This window comes from Magallana gigas, chromosome 2, assembly GCF_963853765.1.
Source record: "Magallana gigas chromosome 2, xbMagGiga1.1, whole genome shotgun sequence".
NCBI classification, from domain to species: domain Eukaryota; kingdom Metazoa; phylum Mollusca; class Bivalvia; order Ostreida; family Ostreidae; genus Magallana; species Magallana gigas.
In genome coordinates, this window is record NC_088854.1 from 37,930,423 (window position 1) to 37,953,121 (window position 22,699).

General features: G+C 34.0%; 2 protein-coding genes across 10 annotated transcripts in view; both read right to left on the reverse strand.

The window, feature by feature from the left end:
* LOC105344793 (leucine-rich repeat-containing protein 74B) overlaps window positions 1-1,203 on the reverse strand; it is an 8,988-nt gene extending 7,785 nt beyond the window's left edge. For 2 of the 6 annotated variants that reach the window (XM_034448346.2, XM_066076421.1), the window contains exon 1: window positions 981-1,203. The gene's annotated coding sequence lies outside the window, so the exon portion shown is untranslated. Of the gene's footprint in view, window positions 206-980 lie in introns of those variants that run through there. The other 4 variants (XM_066076420.1, XM_066076418.1, XM_011452697.4 and 1 more) reach the window with 2 other exon arrangements.
* Window positions 1,204-1,771: 568 nt separating this feature from the next.
* On the reverse strand, window positions 1,772-20,984 carry LOC105344815 (leucine-rich repeat-containing protein 74A). 4 transcript variants are annotated; one of them, XM_011452716.4, is made up of 16 exons: window positions 20,778-20,984; window positions 17,106-17,299; window positions 12,010-12,708; window positions 11,689-11,891; window positions 9,969-10,076; window positions 8,586-8,679; window positions 8,257-8,306; window positions 7,992-8,073; window positions 7,793-7,878; window positions 7,335-7,529; window positions 7,048-7,143; window positions 6,680-6,949; window positions 6,497-6,582; window positions 6,188-6,341; window positions 5,664-5,708; window positions 1,964-2,104 (listed from the first exon to the last, which is right to left on the reverse strand). In XM_011452716.4, the coding sequence occupies exons 2-15, from the start codon at window positions 17,248-17,250 to the stop codon at window positions 5,682-5,684; spliced, it is 2,295 nt and encodes a 764-aa protein (XP_011451018.3). In that variant the 5' UTR covers window positions 17,251-17,299; window positions 20,778-20,984; the 3' UTR covers window positions 1,964-2,104; window positions 5,664-5,681. The 4 variants fall into 4 exon arrangements, with proteins under 4 accessions (XP_011451009.3, XP_019929411.3, XP_019929404.3 ...); XM_011452707.4 differs by lacking the exon at window positions 5,664-5,708 and having other exon boundaries at window positions 1,772-2,104; XM_020073852.3 differs by lacking the exons at window positions 5,664-5,708; window positions 17,106-17,299; window positions 20,778-20,984 and adding an exon at window positions 14,032-14,216 and having other exon boundaries at window positions 1,772-2,104.
* Between the last annotated feature and the right edge of the window lie 1,715 nt (window positions 20,985-22,699).

Consider the following 22,699-nt stretch of genomic DNA (forward strand, 5'->3'; position numbering starts at 1 on the left):
TTCCTCGCGGTGTTTTAGTAATTAAAACAGAAATCATGCTGTTTAATCCACAGTGCACACTGGGCCTTTTGTTTGTACATGAATGTACACAAACAAAAACATTTTAAAGTGCGGATTTCTTTAATGCATGCAACATTTTAACGCAAAATTTTAATTCAAGTGAATTCTCGAACAATTTTATTTTTAAAAATGTTGCAAGCAGAATAAATCTTAAATTGCGTTCTGTAAAATTTCATTTTTTTTCCACAAAGCAATGAATTCGTGGGTAAAAAAATGTGCATTTTGCAATAGTAATCAGTCTTTCAGGTATTTAAATATCATTAATTCATTTTGTGAACAAAGTTCGTGTCAGCGACAGGATATAAATAAAGTCCCTCGTGCTGAGCCCTCTGTAAATATAACATCACTTCTGAGAATTACAAACCACTTACAGAGAGCGATCAGACTGAAACCTTATTTCATCATCACCGCCACATTTTGCTTGCTCAAACATATCATAATTCGTTAATCATTGAACTGAAAATATTCAAGACGTGGAGTAGAGAACCAATCCAATTCATCGATGGATGTTTTCTTTTTACGACCACTAATGAGAACCAATTGTACGATTGCTCTTACCCTAGGGACCTGTTATTATTTTACAACAAATTTTACAACAAATGAATTCCAATCATTATTACACTGACGTCACTATAGACTTCTAAAAAATGCATTTTAAAATGATAATTCAACGTTTTGAATTCAAACACAAATAAAGTTATAAATGTTTTTCTTCTTTTTTTAACCACGTGTACGTTGCGAGTGACTTTACTAAAACGACTTACCCTACCACATCCCCACCCGTCCCCTCGATCCATGTTTAAAACAGGCAGTTTAATATCTTTATTATTTAATATCTTTAAAATGATGACTTGTATAATGTTACAGACCAAGGGAAGCAAAAGTAAAGAAGTAAGATCATTATTAAACATACACTGTACCTTTTGGAAGAATTGGTTGATTTTTCCGTCACCTTGATAAATATAGTATACTATTCTGTTCAGGTCAGATTTTAAAACAGAGCAACAGACAGCTGAATTCTAATTATCCGATTCACAAACAAAGCTACCATGGCGGTTTATCAACTTAAGCAGTCTAGCTACTCCAACAAACTTATAGAAGCCGTAGAACAATCAAAAGGTAAAAAGGGGGTCTCATCATTTGTCGTATGTATGTTGACCTGTTATTTTACAGTTTATACATGAAGGCTGCACCAATCATATCGCTCCGTAACCATCCACCACTGTCCATAAATCAATTTGTTGATTATTTTATTAATACTTATGTATTTTGGAGAGTAGTATCATGTCGCCCCGATTTATTGCGCGTTATTCTAAAATTATAAAGCAAATCCTACGCATTTGAGGGTGGACACTTGAAAAAAGGGGGATTGACGAGGTTTGGAGTGTGAACAAGAAAAGGCACCCTCTAGAAATGGGTTCTAATAGGATTAAACCGGTCACAATTCTTGATTTTTTGGCCAAAGTACGGGAATCGAAGCTTCAGTCCTCAAATATTTACCTAACAGCCATTTTGAGTCACGGTTCGTAATTGATTTAAGTACATTTGATGCTATCACTAAGATGGCAGAAGCATGATATCTAGACTTTGAAGTTCCATTATAAAACTCCTGGTTTTCTTTTTATAAAGATCGACCAATGCTATAATATGGCTATCCTTATATACGATTTTATACACAGGGTATCATGAACAAGTTTAAGATTTTTTTTCTTCAAAAGATATGATTTTATTTTAAATATAAACAAAAGAAACAATGTCGTCACTCCCCCCCCCCCCCCCCCCCCCAATCTGCAACACAATGTATGTCTGTTTGCATCACTTGAAAAATGACCAAAATTTTATAAAGTAAGTACATGTAATAGTATGACTTTCTTCATGATCGTATTTGTTTAGATGATGGTAACGGCGAGTTCATTTGGATGGACCTTCTTCGTTGCTGAGTTGGCGACTTCTCTAATTTGCTCGGTGATTCGGAAAGCCGTTTGGCGGCGCCAAGTTGCAAGAGGTTTGCTTCGGAGTTTCTCCTCTGTCTTTTTTCTCTTGCCTGTAACATAGTAATTTACATGTGAAAAATCGTAGTTTTATTGCTTCAATTACATGCAGTTACTTGAAGTATATATACGTGAAGTCAAAACACAATGGCTATGAATCTATTCTGACTTGGAAAATATAAGAGTCATAAGAGTCTACACATATTTGTTTTTAAAATTCTACCAAAAGAAAAACATATTTATGCTGAAAAAAAGGAAATAAGGAAAAGAGGAAATAAGGAAAAAAGAACTAAGTTGAATAATATATAGAAAGCGGTAGTAGTAATATCTAAAATATTTTACAAATTCATAAAATTTTATACTTATTCAACTTGCACAATTTTAAAAGAAATGTCAAATGTTAAAAATTTTGTCAGGGCATTGTTCAGCAGAATAGCCTGTGATTCAGTCGTAAATAATTTTCTTCCCATCAATTAAGTGACTTAGTTTCAATACGCCAAACGTGCACATTAACAAAACCATTTAATTCAGACTATTTTATCCTCTATAAGGATATTGTACTTGTTTTAAATTGAAAATATAAGAAATCTGAAAAGTAATTATAGATTCAGACGACTGTATTATGATTAAATTCATTAATTACAAACTAATCTTTGTTTCAAATTAATGTGTCTTTAAAATATAATTAATAATTAGAAACCTTTTAACGAGTTTGTGTATCATCTTACCATTCTTTGGTGATTCACATTGGTTTCAAACATGTAACATGATGATGAGTTAAAAAAAATATGTATTCCCCATGAAGTGTCACACAACACAGCGCTGTAAGACATGATCAGGTGAGCATTATGTGTGCGCTTATTTACTCATTTTGTGCACATTTGCGTCCGATAAGAAATAAATAATCCAGCTCTTGTTCTTAGATTTGCAGAAAAAATGTTTTACAATTATTGCTTTATGCATTTTAATCAAGTGTATTTCATGAAGATAAGCACCATCTCAAACTATACCTGTATTTATTGCTATAATTCCCATTTTAGACCAAAACTGGTGGACGAGTTCATTGCCGATTATAGGGGTTGATAGGGGTTATTGACAAATCGCATCATTAATACGAGCTAATTGTATGCAGTATAATTAAAACCAGTGTTAACTACACACATAGCAATCACTTGGTCAGAAAGATTTTTTTCCCTTACCATTCTTATATTAATAGTAACTATCATTTTTATGTTTTTGTGCCTCGTTGGTAGACTTGGCAAATAAAGTACACTCGCTTAAAAATTCGAATATTTAAAAAATTAAAAAATTTGGTTATAAGGATATGCATTTCGCATACCTTCATATCTTATTAAATTGTCAATATCTATTGTGATAAGGCTACAGATACGTGTAAGTTAAAATTGATAAAGTTTAATAGATATAAAATATTTCGGCTGGAAACGATTGTTCCTGTTAGATTGAAAGTAGAGTTGTTCCTCTTTGTATGGAACCTAAATGTTTATCCTATATCAATTAACTCGTTGTTGTATACATACCTAGCTGCAGGTCTGTATCTCCCGGTCTGGAAAAATTCGGATGGATTACCTGGGAGCTACAGTGCCTCCCATAGTAAAAAAAACCTGCAATTTATGGCGCACAAAAAATTGCACTAGTTTTGTACTGATTAACCTTATTTGCACACAAATTCTGTGAAAACATTTGGAACCATTAAATTCTTCAGACAATTTACTACTGATACTGTTACTTTACTCGCCTCAGACTTTCTCTGAAACATGCTAACCGACCTTGGAAAATAAAGTATATTAATTCACGTCGAGATCGAGAGTCGCCATTTTTACATGTAAACAAACTGCATCACTTCACTTTACGGGGCTGGTGATGGTAATAAATTGTCCGAGGAATTTTTTGGAATCAAATAGTTGTACAGAATGTGTTCGGAATTGAGATTAATCAGTCCAAAACTAGAGCAATTTTTTGTGCGCCGTAAATTGCAGTTTTTATTACTATGGGAGGCACTGTAGCTCCCAGGTCGTCCATCTGAATTTTTTCAGACCGGGAGCTACAGACCCAGGTCGTCCATCCGAATTTTTTTTAGACCGGGAGCTACAGACCTGCAGCTACATACCTACTGTATTGAGATGAATAAACATTGCGAAGTGAAGCTACTACTTAAAACAATTAACAGGTAAAACGTGATTTGTCAATGCTGTCACACAAGCCAAAAAATTTAGTACAGTTAACAGTTACTGGGGTTTTTTCAGCGAATCTGGTACAATAATCTGTAGCTGCTGAGCGTCGTAGATTGGTCCATTGTCTGAGACCCACGGTAAGTTTCCCATACTTTTTATTGACAATGGCCAACCCATTGAACTTTTCTTATTTTTAATAATCTTAATTAACAAATGAGGGGGCGAAATTCTTTGGTCCTGGGGTTATTCAAGTCATGTTGTGAAAGCGTCGTTTTAATAGATGCATGCGTCATGAAAGTCTGAAGACGCCAATCAGAACAGAGCATAAATAATTCATGAGAACAACAAAAATCCAGCGAGTTGGCAAACGAACAGAAGGTGCATGCGGAACTTACGGGGGATTTTTGACGATGGCCGTGGGTTTCCAGTGTTGATGCTGAAATAGCTGACTTTTGCACGATGCGCATGAGCGTATGTGTATCATGATATATGCAATTAGAACAATCCCAGTTCATGCTTTTCTTAAAATCAATGGAAATTGCTTTTAAAAGGACAAAGTTTCTGTTGTCTGATTTTTCAAGTTTGTTAATTTTTTATGAAAGTCATTGCGAATGTAAAGCGATGAACGCAACTAGTAGCAGGCTTGGGGTAATGCTAAATGTAATGGTAATGCATTGCAATGCATTACATATTTTCAAAGTAATACTAGTAATGTGTAATGCCACAATTTCAGCATTACAAGTAATGGTAATGTAATGCATTACTTCCAAAAATCTAGTGTAATGCTGGCATTACATGGCATTACTTTGTATTAGTATGCTTTTCTATGCATGTTCACTTGTAAAAATCGTGATGAATTGAATAACTGAAATTGTATTTGATCAAAAATTGTTTTAAAGAAGAAAAATAATTCTTGAGATAAAAATATTTTAGTTGTATGATTAAGCATGTGAAAAAAAATGCTTACTATCTAGACTAGTAGTTGATCCATGTATACAACATCTCTGTCTCTGTCTCTGTCTCTCTCTCTCTCTCTCTCTCTCGAGAGATGTTGTATACATGGATCAACTACTAGTCTAGTAGTTTTAAGGAATGCACCTAGACATAACATAGTACACGGCATGGCAATGACGTTATAACCCTAAACTGTTAAACGTAATTTATGGAGGTAAAAATTATCAAAATCTAGAATACATGTAGTTGTAACTAGATTCCCTTGACGAAAATGCTGAAAACTTGCAATGAAATGAATAATGAGAATATCATTAAACATTAAATTTGTTACGTGCTATTAATTAATTTCGTTGCAATGAACACATTTTTCAAGGTGCTTGCACGTCGACATGAAGTGGACACTGATTATGACCATCAATGAACAATCGTGCGCGTTAAAAAACAATGACGTCACACAAGAGCTTACTTATCATTGGTCAACATTTTATGTCTTGTTGAACTTGTTTTCTGCCTGAAATAACATGCCAACCTTTTAAACATCATCATCATCGTCATCATCATATTTATGACAATATTTTTTCACAGTGGTTGTGCTGCTGCAAGTTGTCGGTATTAGGTTTGACAGTTATTATGCAATCAAGGAATTGCGTTATAAACGGGGGAACTAAATCTATATGTAACATGCAATGTGCAAGGAGGGTGAAAATTGTGACAATTTGCTGTGAACATTTTCAGCGGAAGCATCTTACCGATGATCAACCCCCTACCCCCTTGTATTTTAATTTCTGTTCACCGGTAAAATGCCTCAGTAGAAGTAACAAGAAAGATTCCAGTTAATACAATTATGTATTTCAGGAGAGGTAAGTATATAGCTATATCGGTGGATCATCTCTATCCATGCTGTGCAGATAGTGAAGGTTTAGTCACTGTAAGGGTTCTATTTTTAGTTATCACGTGATCACGACCCTGGTTGGTGCTCCGATTACTCGCCTTCTCTCTGTGGGACTTGTTGCGTTTTTCCACGATTTCTTTGAGTATTTTTCGTAAACTGACCAGTCCTTCGTCCTCCTTCCGCTTAGAACGAGCCTTTGTCGTTCTCTGTGTGATCTGTCGGGAAACCTCGCGATGCACTGTCATGAACTCTCTGAAATTCAAAACACGCAACGATACTCTCTAAAAATTTTAAAAAATGGAAAATTAGAACGATGAAATTCAAAACATGTAACGATGCTTCTGGAATTAGAAAAATGAAAAAACTAAAACTCTTTAATGTTGAGAATAATCATGAAGTTTACATACTCTAAATCTACGTAACCATCCCTTTTTAGGTCAACTTTTTCCATAACTAAGTCAAGGTGATGTTCTGTTAACGGCAAGCACAAATTCTAAAATAAAAGAAAACAATGGAATTATTTTCATCTATTTTTACATATTTGTGTTTTTCGAAAAGAAAGCAACTTTGAGATGAATTTTGAAATTTACCGCCACTCCTTCTCTGAAGTCGCTTTTGCTCAACCTCTCGCGAGAGTTTGTATCTAGATACTGGAAGAAGTCGATTAGTCTAAGATTGTCGATGCGCATGTACTCGACTAGCACCATAACTGGATCAAACCGGTTTAGATCATGGGGGTCATGCTCTTTCTGCTCCGTTGAGTTTGCCATACTCAGTAAATCTCCGTGAGTTACCCTGACTCCTTTCTTGTCGAACAGTTCTTTCATGAACATCATAAACTGCTCGTCTACAGAAATTCCCTAGAGTGAAAAGAAACGAGCGACGGTTGAAAATGTGCCATAAAATTAAATATACTATTTCCGTTGAATTAACTTATTGTAACTTTTGGTGTACGTACGTCAAGGCAGACTCTGATGAGGGAGGTGTCTTTTGCAGATTGTACAGCTCGCACTACCGCTTTAGCGCCCTCTGTCGTAATGGGATTTTGTCCCATCTGCAATTTTGTTACATTTATTATTTTGTATGTTCTGCCACCTCCACAAGTTAATCTTACAACGTTGAAAAGCATGTAACAGTTGTGCGGACTAATGCTTTTTTGTTATAGCAAGGTAAAGTTTTTGTTGTGTGCCAGAAACAGATACATGTATTAGTAAACAACAATATGTAATATCATACGAATGCTACCTCCAATGACTGAAGAGTTTTGTTCCGGACCAGGCCATGGAGAAGAAATCGTAGTGACAACATGTCTATTCTGTTGGAGGTGATGCACAGCGATTTGAGGTAGCTGTTTTTGGGGAGGGATGTCGCCAGAGCTATACACCCCTCCTTACCCAGTCCGTTCCAGGAGACATCCAACGTACGTAGACCAACGTTTGCCTGCGTGGTGTTAGATTAAAAATATAAGATTTGAAAATGGTTTTTGGCGTCGAATTTCAAAAAGTAAAATAGGATAAATGAAAAATCTAGTGTAATCTTAAGCAGGATGTTTTAGATCATGTTGACCAAAAACTGGCACAAAAAAATCAACCACGACATATATTTTATTAATGAAATTCGTTTTGAAAAATTAATTTGATATGATAAGCAGCTTTACATTGTTAAAGATGGTAGCGTTGACAATGGCGAAACACATTACGTACCGATAAGCATTTGCATAGGGCAGCCGCACTCTCCTTGCGAATGTGATTCCACTGCAAATCTAAAACTCTCAGAGTAGTGTTCTCCTCTTTAAAAAAAAGGGGGGGATAGTGACAAATAATTTAGATATTTCAAAAGCAAATAGATATATTTCATGACGAACTACGCATTTCAGGCGTATCTCATAAAAGCGAGCCTCACCAAGACATTTCGCCAGTGCACATCCTCCCTCGTATCCTATTGCATTATGTCCCAAATATAATTCTTTCAGATTGCGAACATTCTGAAATTGATTTTTTAAAATATGTCTCTAAATTATGAAATTAATGCATTGATATTGAGGGAAATTTTTCAAATTGGTTTTCAATTTAAAAAGAAAATAATTTCAAAATTAATGGCATCGTTTTTGTCGACAACGGCATACTATAGTACAGGTTAGTATATATCATGAAATCAAAAATCTTACCTGTATTAAAGAGTTAATTAAGTGCGTTTCAGTGTGCTGAATTTTATTTGCTGAAAAAAAAATCAATTTAAACATATCTTAATGTACGCATTAATATGAATTTCAAATAAATTCCCTTATTATATTTGTGTACATTATTTAAACATGTCAAAGTGTTAAATGGAAAGGAACAAGCGCTTGTCAGCTTAAAAATGAAAGAAATTTTGAACACATAAACTGATTGTTCAATTTGCTTTGGAATTTTTTAAACACATTAACTGCCTGTTCAACCTGAATAGGAATTTTTGTATCCAACTTAATATCAATTTTAAATTAATTTGAAAACTTACATTCCAATCTTAGGATCTCCAAAGACTTGTTCTGTGTCAGAGATTCACTGAGCACGCGCAGACCCTCTTTTCCGGGATAAGTGCCGTTGAGATTCTACAGGGAAGTTTTGAATTTAAAAAAATTGAATTGAAAAAAAAAGAACTGTTACAAAAGAGCATTCGTAATTGTAAATTCTGTCTCCCACAGTACGAAATCATTTCGCCCTCATAATTGATTTTTGGTTCATAAATCATGAAACGTATTTGTTATATTATGAATGACTGAAAAATAACTCTTTCTTTTTTGATGGACATTTGTGATTATAATATCATGTTGTAATTTTGAATTTACTGGATGGGTATAAATACAAATTTTACAACATTGTTGTAAATTTTGTATTTACACCCACCCAGTAAATTCAAAATTTACAACATGACAATAAAAGCAAAATAAAATGATGTGGTTTTTTTCTTTAACAAAGCATGCATGGTTCATTGAAATCTGCAATGAAGTAGGCAACATTGTATTTGATCTTCATAATCAATGTGTCAAAAAATGACTGTATATTGGCGTCGTCTACAGCCCCTATTCCCTTTTCTCACTTGAGCAACCCCCCCCCCCCCCCCCCCCCAAACCCGAACCTAGCGGAAAAGCACGCAGGCTGGGAGAATGCCAGTTTTCCTGTTAAGTTCGTCAGATGCAAGTCTAATCTCACTGATTTTTACTTGTAACATAGATTAGTATAAATCTACTTGCAATAAAATATCCCGCCATATGTGGATAAGTTTTCAATCTTACCTAATCGCGGTTACATAACTACCAAACCCTTTTTAAAGTTCATTTTACTTACATCTATTTGTATAACTATGGTTTAGTCTAGTGACATCACATTAAGTGTAGTGTAGTATAAAATCTTATAACGGAGAATAACTAATTACCGTTATGACATTAATTTGCCATTGAGTTGGTTTTAAAGGATTACATGGCTTTACATTTGCGCTTTAACTAGTTAAATCTAGAATTCATTGATTGACAAAATTAATACACAATCTCTCTCAGTCACAGTCCCTCAGCTTAAGAGGGCTCGATGGTCGCGGCCATTTTTTAGACTGTATTGATCTCCTTTAGAAGAAGAGTTCTTAAAAAAATATAGAAAAATACCCTTTAAAAAGTAAAATATGTAGGGGGTTTTCCTTTACCAACTGATAGTTTATAGCTAAACAAATTATATCTTGATTTAGTCAGATCTGATGGTTAATTAGTTGATCCTTAAAAAATATTTAATTTTTAAAATGAAAAAAAATAGAAAAATATTTGATGAAAAAATTCTTTGAAGCAGAGCACCAGCAAATTGTTATGGCAACCAACCAGTCTTTTATTTATACGTTGTCATGGTAACCTACCAGTTCTACGATATAGTCGTTTCGTGTCAGCATCTCGGACAGGTACATGGTTCCCAGGGGACCGATGTTGTTCTCCGACACATCCAGGTCGACCACCCGAGCGTCCATCTACAATAAGAACACGCAACAAGTCCAAATATTGACTCATTTACCGACCATTAACTGCACACTGAAGTGCATTATTGATAAGAGTACGGGCTAATTCCCTCTTTTCATGAAGATCGGAAACAAAATCAATTAAGTTTTTGAGATGACTATGCATGAAATCTGGAAAGTTTGTATTAAAAAAAATTCCTATCATTGACCACGGAAAAACTGTACGTTGGTGCAAATTCATGAAATGTGGAAGCTACTGATTTGGATGGAGTAATGCAATCCGATAGAAAAAATTCATTTAAGTAGATACAAATACATTGAAAAGGTTTTTTAAAACACTATGTATGATCTTTTTTTTTTAGTCTTAACTAAACATTGATTTGATATAGAAATCTTCATTGTTGAATGTAAAAGCCAAAATTTCGGTATAAAAGAAGATTTCTATATATCCTTAATAAACCGCCAGTCTCTTGAAAAAAAAAAGATTAATACATTTATTATCACTGAAAGATGAATTAGGGTTTAAGGTGGAAAACGAATTGGTATAGCTATAAAAATTCGAAAACCCTATTCCAGAGATTTGGGTAATTTATCTACAAGAGGACAGAGTTTCCGTAATCAACTATGGTTGAGGACTCCAGGGGTCTCGAGAAATCTGAAATTTATCAATTTCTGTGTGTAATTTTGGAGTGGTTTGTCCCATCACAAAGATTTTCACACTATTCATACAACAATGATAAGATAGCAAAATTGCCGAAACACAAAGGCAGCGACGATCTGCTCGTCGGGAATATTTCAATATCTAAAACCCAAGCATAACTCTGTCAACAAATTACTCTCTTCTAACATCATTACGACACATCATCAATGAAAATTTCCAAGCTGCCAAGCTTATGGGGAAAATTCCGAAAGATGAGTTTCGACATGGGTTTAGCTTTAAGAAGAACATTTCGAAGAATTCACTCCCGCGATGTTGTCGAAGCATTTATAATTAGTCGATAACTCACAGACCATAAGCTACACATACACATATCTTTTCAAACAAACTATTTGTATAAGAACTGTTTAATTAGTTTGTGTGGGTATCAGTAGATATAAAACTGTTTACTTCCGTTTTAATGTTTGTCTCATTTCAGAATAAAGCCCATTTAGTTAGTGTTTGAGAGTGCAAATAGTTCAAGACTTCGTTGTATTGGTTAAACCTTAGACCTCTTTGACGAAACAGAACTTTGTATAGAACTTCGATCAAGGAATATCAAAAGTAGACTGAACAATAAATTGATTAGCTATTATTAGCTATTACTAGTATTATAGGTATCTAGATCATGCCATATACTTAAATATAAATTGAATTAGAACCATTATAACAAGACCTTGGACTTTCGGTTGGACGTAGCTGTCTATTTCTTGCGTCAAAACAAATTAAAAATGACGCGGTTACAAGCGAAATATGCACCGTTTGCGTAGTCTTGGCTCAAAAGCCAGAGAAATCTTGTTGATTTCAAAGAGCATTGGCTAAGTGGCCAGCAATGAAATAGACAGGCCTACGTTACATTGATGTTTGACACAACTACCCAAAGTCCAAGCTCTTGTTAAAATAATTCTAAGATTAACATCTACTCACCACTAGTGATATAGCTATGGGTTTGATGGACTGGGCACTCATCATGACGTTATTTAGATTGACGTATCTCCCTGAACACTGTTTGACGTACTGACGTAACGGCACCACGCCACACATGACGCAAGCTATGTTGTACATTTCACGCGTCTTTGTAATGATCCTACGCGGTGTCTTGTGGGATTTTAGATCTGCTATGGCTATATCTGATAGAGGAAAAGAAAAAAGTAATACTTATAACGCAAAGTTAATGAAAACTGAAACACACCTTTTGGTTCCAATGTGTCTTTTGAAATTGAAAATGAAAATTTTTAAATTATATACCTTCTCCTTCGTCAAAATCGAATCCATTGACTGTATCTAAACGTCTTGGACGCATGCGTAGGGAAGCAGTGGATCTTCTAGATTGACAAGAATTTAAAATGTCCTTAGTGACGTCATCTTGAAGAACGTCCGTGATGACGCTTCTATCTGTTTCTGTTAGCGTGCTCAGTCGACGATCAGTCGTAGCGTAGCTACTGGAATCATTAAACACACTACTTTTTCTTGTACTGCCCGGCACGTGTAATTCATTCGAATTCAAATCCAAGGCAGGAAACCCCTCCTCCGCAACCGTTTCCAACTGACTCGTCCCATTCTGCTGCTTCGGTTCGTTTCTGGGCGACTTCTCCTTGTCTTTCTCTTTCTTCTCGGCTTTTGCCTTTTCTTCAGCTATTCGCCTTTCTTCTTTTCTTTTTTTATACTGATCTAGGAAAAACCTTTCCCTGGGATCCTCGAATCCCTCAGAATTTAGTTTCCGCGCCATTATCTTTTCAGCCACTTCACGGAACGAAACTTTCTTAATTCCAGTGTCCATACCAAGCTTCTGAAAGAATGTTTTCTCGCGTTCTCCCATTTTGAACACAATCATATCAGCGTCTTCGCCGCGATCCATCATATCATAATCCGAGTCCTGGATAAGTTCACGAAATCTCCCGGATCTGACGTAGTCTCGGAGAAGCTGCCATCGAATATGAACGAGCGCTGAAAAAAGGAGAGAAAAAACATGGCATGAGGAGAAACAAGCATGTGTCTGTCTATTAAATGAGCAATAACCATGCTCACTTCTCGAGAAGTGTCAATTCTTCGATGAATAGAAAAAATAGGCATCTGTCAGGACTTATTAAATACGCGGTCTTTACATACACTCGGCACTGTTTACTTAGAATTAATACGATGGCGACTGCATATGAAGAAAAATGCATAAAGCGTGCGATTTTACCGTCTGGAAACTCATTAAACAAAATTTAAATGCAGCACATCTATGAGTACGTAGCAACATATCAACCTCACCCCTTGTTTTTTCCCCTTTACTTAATATTTCCTCTGTCAAATCCAAGCAACTGTACAGTAGGGAGCGACTCTTATATATCTCAGTGGTTCTCAAATACCCCGCATGTGTTTTTATCTTTACCTGTCCAAGATGTCTTATTGTATATCATTTTAAACTTTGATTGTCATGTTACCTGTGTAGGGGTCTGCCAAAGTGGTCAATAATTTACCAATGTAACCCCCCTTTATATACAACCGTCAGAAATACGCAACATTTCATCACCGCACAGGTTTTAGGGTTACTAAGCTATGTACTCTGTCGGGGGGCTCTTTAGAACTGTTAAGATTACACAATGAATATAATGAAATGCGATATTTATGGTTTTGACAGATTTTTAAAAGTGTAAATTTAAAGGTCTATTTTTGGGAGATAATCTATGGCGGTTACATAACATAATACATGTCGTTGATTAATTAAGTAATAATTGGTCAAATGTACCTTGTTTTTGACCCCTTTTTAAGTTACTAATTGTCAATTGAACATGTTTGATTTTTTTCATAATAGTATATCCAAATAAATGAATGAAAATGACTCCCCAAGTTCTATTTATCACATGGACTGTAACTTTCTTATTTAAAAGATGATAAAAATCTATATACATTAGACATTAAAAGCACGACTGCTTTTAAATGATAAAACATTGATTGCAAAAATCATAGATGTGTGAATTCATTTATCACGTATAGCCAATGTTTGGAACCGTACATGTAAATGTTGACTTGAGTTAGAACCATCGTTTTTTTAACAAAAATAAACAACAACAGATGACGGTACTTGCACGTGCTCTGTTGTAAATTTTGAATTTACTGTGTGAGTGGTAATACAAAAATTACCGTATGATTTGCGATACTGTAAATTTTAGGTAATTTAGAACTTAGAATTTAGAATTTAGAACATGACATACGGACGGCATAAAGATATGGCCTATTACATAAACATATAAGTCCAGACGTGGAGGAAAAAGTCGGCCCTACCTGTTTTGACGAGCAAAGTTTGACAGTGAAATTCCTTCAGAAAAGTACGAAACACAGTCAGAATCCCTTTAAATTTTGATTTACAAAAGCATGTCTGACTCCAGAAAGATGACCCACGTGGTTACAGAGAGAGAAAAAGTGATCTCTGTTTGTAAGTAAAGTCAACACGGGAATTGATTTTTATTTCTGGATATTAAATAACATTCCGTCAGTCTTCGGCGATGAAGCATCTAAATCTACAAAAAGTCACCCCACATATATCGACCCAGTGTTAGCTTTAGCCAGACCACGGAACCATATTACTGTTTAATCAGTTCTCTCCCAAAAAATTAAAGTTGTTAGGGTATATAGACAATTTAGTCTCTTTAAATGTTTGGGAGTAAAGCACTTTGTTTGCTTGGTTTTATTGGGTTTTAATTCATTTTCTAATGACATGCCTCGCGGAGCGAAGATGTCTTTCTCTGATGGACAAAAGGCAAAAGTTTCAAAATCATGAAATCGAAATTTTTAATTACACACTGAAATTTTCCGTAATTGTTTGCCTCTTTAAAAGTAGTAAAAAGTAATATTCTTGGTACGATTTTCTTTTAAAGAATGTGGTTATGGTCACGTAATCAAAGTCATTGCGATATCTTTTTATGTATATAATACCGCAGTTTGAATAGTGAAGCGAAACTGACTCATACCTAATTAACAACTTTTAATTATTTTTCCAACAACATGAGCAAGTCATTTATAATAACCCTCTCAACTAACCTAGTTCAATTTAGTTCTGTATTAACTTTAAGCTGTACAGCTTATCAATGCAATAAGTATAAACAATATATACACGTATACAGGTAGGTTAAGATGAGATTGTTGCAGGGGTGCAACTAAAAAGCGAAAGTGGTTCTCAAAATCAGCTTAAGATAACAGGAATCTACTATAAAAGTACATCTTCGTACTAAACTAGAATAAATATACGAGGAAGAGATAATGTTTGTTGATTTTAAGCGGACGTAAGTCATTTCAATCTGCATGTAATTGTTCAGCAAACACAGCCATTTGAACGATCTGTTGAAGAGGCGCATTTCTCAATAGATACCAGATATTTGTTTACAACACACAAACAGGTGATGAAATTAACTTCGTGCTGAAGTGAAAAAAGATCTAGCCTTAGCGTTATAAATTACGTGGGTTTAAAGCCTTAGCCCCCCAAAAATCCCCTGATGGTTCGATAAATGGGCCAGTGTTTTATGGCGTTCAAACTGCGCGCACCCAACAATTGAAATTCGAAATTTTCCCATATAATTATAGGAATTGAATTAAAAAAAATAATGTATGTAGGTAAAAAGTTCTTCACAATTGCTTTAAAACGTTTGATTCTGCTACCACATCTTCCCACAAGAATCCAGCAAAACGATTTTTAATTAAGTTCACCAAACTGTATGAAATAAAACCACATCTATAATCAATTGAAAATTTGCAAAGAACTGCGCACAAAATCTACGCCTGTTTTATTGCATACAAGTCACACCTTTTTCATTTCATAAACAGTATAGTTCATAACAAATTATCTATTGATAGCTCAAATAAAAACTGTTGCCACATTTCATAGTCTAGACTCTAGATATATATATAATATTCAACCCTTTTGGTGAAATACATACATGTAACATAATATTTGGTATAAATTTTCTTAAAGCAAACCAAAACACCTGTTGAAAAGAATTTATGATTATCAGGAGGAATGTCAAACGATAATAATGCTTTCCATTGATTTGTTTTGTAAAATAGGCAGGTATAGGTATAACTCAAAGGTCCTTTACTATGGTTAAACTTAGAAAGAAAAATTATGATTAAAAGAATTTAAAATCTATCCATTCCAAGCAAACTAAGACAAACCCCCTTTTTATTGAGAAGATTGAAGTGACAAATGAATATAGAAAAAAAAAATAAACAAAGGATATTAGAAATATCTCTCGGACTTATTTTATTTGTTTGTATAGCAAGGACGTGTTAGTACCCAGGCAACATAAAATCGTTCAAAACTATTTTTTATTATTTTTCCTTTAAATTCTTCTGTCGTTTTCAAGTTTTTATGCTACATTGATTGAAAAACCTTGTCATTAGAATGACGATCTGATATTTAATTATTTTTGAGTTGCGTTTTCATCGATTTGTTATGACTGACCGCGCGCGAGGCTTCGTGTGGGCATATCTTTAGAGAGAAAAGTCTCCGCTGCAGAAAAAAAAACATTCATGCAGTTATAGTTTCTTTTCAGTATTATCAGATTTTTTCTGGACCTGTTAATTATCGTTATATCTTTATTTAATTTTTTACAATATTTCTCTGAAACGATAAAAAAGGAGAAAAATCCATATTCTTCAACGATGGGAAGATAACACCTCAAGTATTGCGAGTGATCAGCATGTTGTTTTTATATAAAGCTAAAGCGCAGAATAATGTTGTACGTAATACTTATTTCTTTATTTCTTTCTTACTCAAATGAAAGAATACAATGGCTATATTTATACAGCTATCAATTTTTACGGAACACATTTAATTAAACATCTATCAAGCATAAAGTTGCATGATAATTTCAATCCTTAATTTCGTTAAACCGAAGCTGTTTTTCATTTCATTATGTGTTTCATTTCATTAAGCATTACTAAAAAATAAAACACAAGCCTATATCTATTTTTAAGTTGTTTGAGCACATGTTTATAATACGGAAAAAATAAAGTCCTAATAAAATAAAACTTAATTTTGTTTTAAACAAATCACAAACTAAAAACATCTTTTATATTAAAAGCAAAGACGATTGCTTCATTGTTTTTTTTCTTAATTTTGGACGAGAGTTACATGTAATTTGATTTCAATGTCTCTTTCATTTGAATTTTTTTCAGATCTCAAGTGAAACTTAATAAATTTTTATTTCTATTAAGTTCAATTCTTTTGTATTTACTTATCGATGTATTTAATTATTTGGAGGGGGTGGTGGAAAGTTTATGATTTAAAATACTCTGTAAATGTAACCACCGATCCGCAATAACAATGATGATAAATATTCTCATCATTACACGAAACATACCTGCAAAAGTGGACTTCCGGCGCCGCTTGGAGGCGGTTTTCTCGAGAGGGGTGGGGTCCAGTAGCTCCGAGGGTCGGCGCATGGTCCTGTCCCTGACTTTCACCTCCGCAAAGTTAATGTTTCTATCTCTCTTTTTGGTCGCCATCGCTGTGCACGTGTTTCTTCGTTCAGATTGTATAAGACATTGTCATGAGCTGAAATGACAGGGTTGTTAATTTTGTAGGTTAAATATTGTTGCCGGTCGATTATGTAATGTGCCCGATAATCTTGGTATTGTGATCATGGTGTGAAAATGACATATGAGTTGACGCGCTTCATGTTTAATTGCCTAAAAGAAGAAAAAAAAACGTTAAATATCTTTTTGTTATCTCTTTAACTTTATAATGGATACTATTGGTATAGATCAAAAAGTAATTGGTATACTGCTCTTTGTACATTTCGGGTAGTTTACTCTGCTTTGTATATTAAAATGCTATGCTCTGAAGAGATTGTATCGCACTATAATTTTACAGACTAAATTGTAATGAACTGCTATATAGCAGTATTTTGTAGAATCTGGAACTAGTATTGAACTGCTATAATATGTAAAGACGACAGGAATTTATTAAATTGCTATGTTTTGTAACGAATTGCTACCTTTTGTAATGCATCGCTACATAGCGAAATAAATTGCTATATTTTGTAGTGACCGGATCGCATTGTGAACTGTCTACGTGCTAAAGATTGTATGGATCGGTCATCCTCTGGTATAGACACTTAACTGTTGAATTGCCGAATTTCAGATCAAATCGGGGGGAGGGGGGGGGGGGGGGGGGGCTAAAGGAGACTGGATTTACGAATCGCTACAGGGTGGATGAAAAAGTTTGTGACAAACCAAATATATAGAGCTTCAATATGAACACGGTCCAACTGAAGGACTGTGAATCGCTATAATAAAAGTTTGTGTGATATTGCTCGATGTTACGGAACTGATTTTTCATTTTTGGTTATCATAGTATGTAGAGATTTAATTGAACGGAAATGACATGATTTTGAAGTAAGAGCTCAGAACATTTAATTGAATTGATATACAAAATGTTGAGTCTAAATTGCATGTATTTTTTGGCATTGATTCTGCATTGTATCAAATTGTCGATAGTTGAGTCTCAATTTCAAATATTGTAGTTTGTTAAGACTGAATTTGTTTGGCATCATTGGCGTTAGTTTGAAGATTTGGAATGCAAGAAGCAAGCCAATAACCCGTCCGTCAATTGTCCTTATTGTTTTCTTCGTTGATCAAAGTAAAAGGAATAAAAACCTAAGTAAATGTTCTCAATTTTTTAAAATACTGGAAAAACACACATTTATAAGATAAAACCAAACGGTATTTAGCCTATTTCTCGGATCAAAGTTTCTCAATTGTCAAAGAAAAAATTCGATTTTTATAAGAATACAAGTTGCACGAACGTCGCGTTTCAAGTTTTTTTTTAAGGTTCCGAATGACATGCAATATCGACCCGTGGCCGTCTTCACAGTGTCTTATGCAAACGATATACCCCCCAAACGTGTCCGTCAGTATGGTACAAACTTTAAACATATACTTGTGTGTCGCGTCGATCAATCAAAGGATATACTGAAGAGTCTGGAACATCAGTAATCTACTTTTAATGATATGTCAAAGCTTGCCAGGACATTCTCTTATCATTGGATGAAACATCTCTCGCTTTGATAAATTTTTCGCTGTATTAAGACGTGTTGCGGGATTGTGGTGGTAACGGAATGCACAGCTTAAAGAAGATTGGTTATCCGTATAAAATAAATATGGCGATTAGGCTAGTTTAAACAAAACCCCGGGTCTTCGATCACCGAAATTTAAAAACGAGTTCAACTTTTTAATTCAGGAAGGCTTTATTGCTTTGACGTGTGATAAATAGCTGAACGAGAGAGAGAGAGAGAGAGAGAGAGAGAGAGAGAGAGAGAGAGAGAGAGAGAGAGAGAGAGAGAGAGAGAGAGAGAGAGAGAGAAAGAGAGAGAGAATGACTCAGTTTCTATGAAATACATTTACATCTTCCAATGGTTTTTCCTTCTGAACTAGCCTATATAAAATTACTCTTGTATGATTTGAATGTTAAAAATTATTTATTTTATTCATGCAATCAACGAATGGCACGTGACTTTTTTTTAATATAATAAAAATGTACGTGATATTCCTTTTTGTTTCCTTAAACACAAGATATCTCTTTTGTAAATATATATTGTCTTCATGGATCGTTCATATATATCTTGTACATACTACATATATGTACTTCATCGATTTTCGATCAGACACAGATACTTGTATGTCATGGAAGTGCGGTCATGAACGATTGGAAGAAGGGAGGGGGGTGTTTTTGTCATCGGTGGCCTAGGACAGAGACACTATACGTAATCCCAAACTACATTGTATGTGCATACCGTATGTAAATGACGAAACAAATTCATACCATTTAGGTTACAGTATAGCGTGGTATGATAAAACAGCGTTTTACATATAAATATTGCAATTATTATATATTTATGTAAAAGTTTGGGCTTGGGCTATTTTTTTTAGGGGGGGGGGTGTTTTGTTCGAAATGCCAAAAAGGTTGGAACACATTATGAAAATTAAGTTCTTATAGCTTACGATGCATAGTCAAAACAATGTTTCATCAAAATTGTCATAACGCACATATTTCTGACACGCTTTTCTTCTCACCCTGAAAATTTGAATTCATCTCTATTGCATGGAATTTAATATAAAATTAAACACTATAGTAGTCTCTAGATCTGGCTGAATCATGAAATAAAAAAACAAAGTAACAATTGCGTGACAATGTCGGGCCATTCCGGAACACTTGCCTTAATATGGTTTCCAGTTACAAGTAGTTCTAACATTTTGTCTCTCCATGGCAAGCTTTTGCTTATGTTTAACGCGGGATCGAGCGGTAGTTTTTTTTATTCAAAATTGACAAAACAATTAATGAAGCCCAAGGTTTTGATTGTCTAGTTTGTTTGCATCAAATCATAGTTAAAATAAATCAAAAAATTCTATTCAAACAGTGGTAGTCATGAATATGCGTTTATTTGAATGGTAAAAAAGTTACCACGAAATTTGAGTGTACTTTTCCTTTCCTTTTTTCAAACATTTTAATTTTTTTTAAAAGAATTGTGATTCCTTACCAATCTCCCCCCCCCCCCCCCAATTATATATACAAATTTACGGTAAATATAAAAATCCATGATTTTTGTTTTGTTTTTGTACTTTACATATATCTTTTTATTAACTTGAAATTTTTCCATTGACAACGTTTATGTGTGTTATCAAAATATTATTTTCTACGCGGCAAACTACATGCACAATTTTCACGTTTCCTATAAAATGGTGTCTTGTAAATAATCAAATTTTTTAAAGTGTTGGATTTGTTCTACTCATTAAACTTTGATCATTAACAACGGTTAGTTCTTAATCCATGATTATTCAAAATTATCAAAACCGTAGTTACTTGTGTAAAGGGCAATGGAATTAAAATGAGTTTGTGATTTAATGGGACATTAATTTACATACGCAAAATAAAACATTTGCAATATAAATATTGTTTTTGAAATCGCAACCCCCTTCAGAACCAAACGAGGAAAAAAAAAAGATGGAACAGATATAGAGATAGTGATATTTACCTGTCTAAAAGTGGTAATCCCTTTACATGTGGTTATCCTCACATGAAAATATGATTAATAAATTTCCAAAAAATTATCACATATTCAACCGGTAAAATGCGAATAGAGGCACTTTCTCAAAGCACAGGTTTGGAATTGGATTAAGAATTTCGTCTCAGCGTTTTAACAATATATATATATGTACGCCTATACTTTACATGTATGTGTCATACTAAAGACATAGAGACCCCCATATACAAACAACATATTAATTTCTGGAAGGTACTTATAACTAATCTATTTATACTATACAATTAACGACCAAAACTAATCTACCTGCGTTTTAGGATTGTCCGATTAGAAAAAAAAAATGTTTAAAAAATCATGAATAATTCATGTGCTAAAACAACTTTAAATCCTGTGCGACCTTATTACAGCCCCACACTGGATTACTACAAAGTAGTGGCTGATAGATCAAGCCATATTAATCTTATTTTCAGCATTTCGTCAAGTCATTACTCTACATGTGTACACACAATGCGGGGTGGGGAGGTCGGGGGCGAGGGTGGAATGGAATGTAACGTTTTTCTTCTGTTTCAGCTGATGTTATATAATATATGAAACCGAGTGTTTGTCGTTAGTAAATTAATTGTCGTCATTTTTTTTTCGATATAGTTTTCTAAGACGTTCGTTTATCTTCAATTTGAATGTGAATTAGTTTTGTGTTTACATTTGAACAAAAAAATATGCAGTTTATTTCAAATCAACACCCTTTTAGTTTCCCTTTCGTGATTGGTGATAATATACGGTTATTTTTATTTTTTTATTTTCTTCGTCTCACGTTTATAAGTTATGTTTTTGAAGACAAAAATACCGATAGATAGTTAATGTATTTAAAACGAATATACATGTATATATATACCCTGCCACTTGAATTGTAGCTATAGTCCATTCATAATTGTTTATTCGTCGTATAAATATAACTTAGCTACTTTCTTCCCCTTCATGAAATTTGATAATAAACATATCATATCAATTAGACCTGTAGACATACTTACTCTACACCTTTACTTCTAATTGATAATTATTGACTCGATTTTTATCTGATCCTGGATATTGGTAAAACTTGAAAATTGTCTCATACTTTGATTATTTTAAACAATGTACACGTAGCTTCCTCGATCTCTCAAAATGGAATTTAATTTTTCTATATAAGGTTTCATTCTAATATAAATCGACGATAATTCTGGAAGTGGAACAAAAAATTTTTATTTAATTTTCTTACTTCCGTTGTACACGGTTTAAAATCAGATCCATTGGAATAATGAATTTTCAACAACAAAAAATATTCTATAAGACGACCCCCCCTCTCTCACTCTCACTGTCAAGCACCTAGTCGCTTTTATTTCATGACATGAATAATCTTTTCCAATTCGAGGGAGAAATTAATATCAAAATATTGCATCAAGAGGAAATTTAATACAATAAATGAATTATGTGAAAATACTTTTAGAGATTATATTTGTACATCTGATCCTTTCAAAGCTTGGTTTCGGAAAAAAAGTCAAATTTCAAAATTACATATTTATTTTGCACTGACAACATATGTCTGAACGAGTTGATGTCAAGTCCAACATTATTCTGCTGATACCAACATGCATGTACCAATATTACCTTTACTTTTAAGTTAGAGTATATAAAAAAATTTTACTCATATTTTTTACGTTATTCAATATTCATGTGATTTAGATTTGTTTTCAGTACCAAAACAATGCAATAAAAATATTTCCGGTTCTGAGCGCAAGGATTCATTTCACTAGCATAAACATTTTTTTAAAAAATACACATACATATTTTTGATAATTTCTTAGGATTTCATTTGTAAAACCAATCGCAACTTCTCGGGCCTTTCCGGCAAGCTCGGAAAAGTTTTTTCCGAGCTT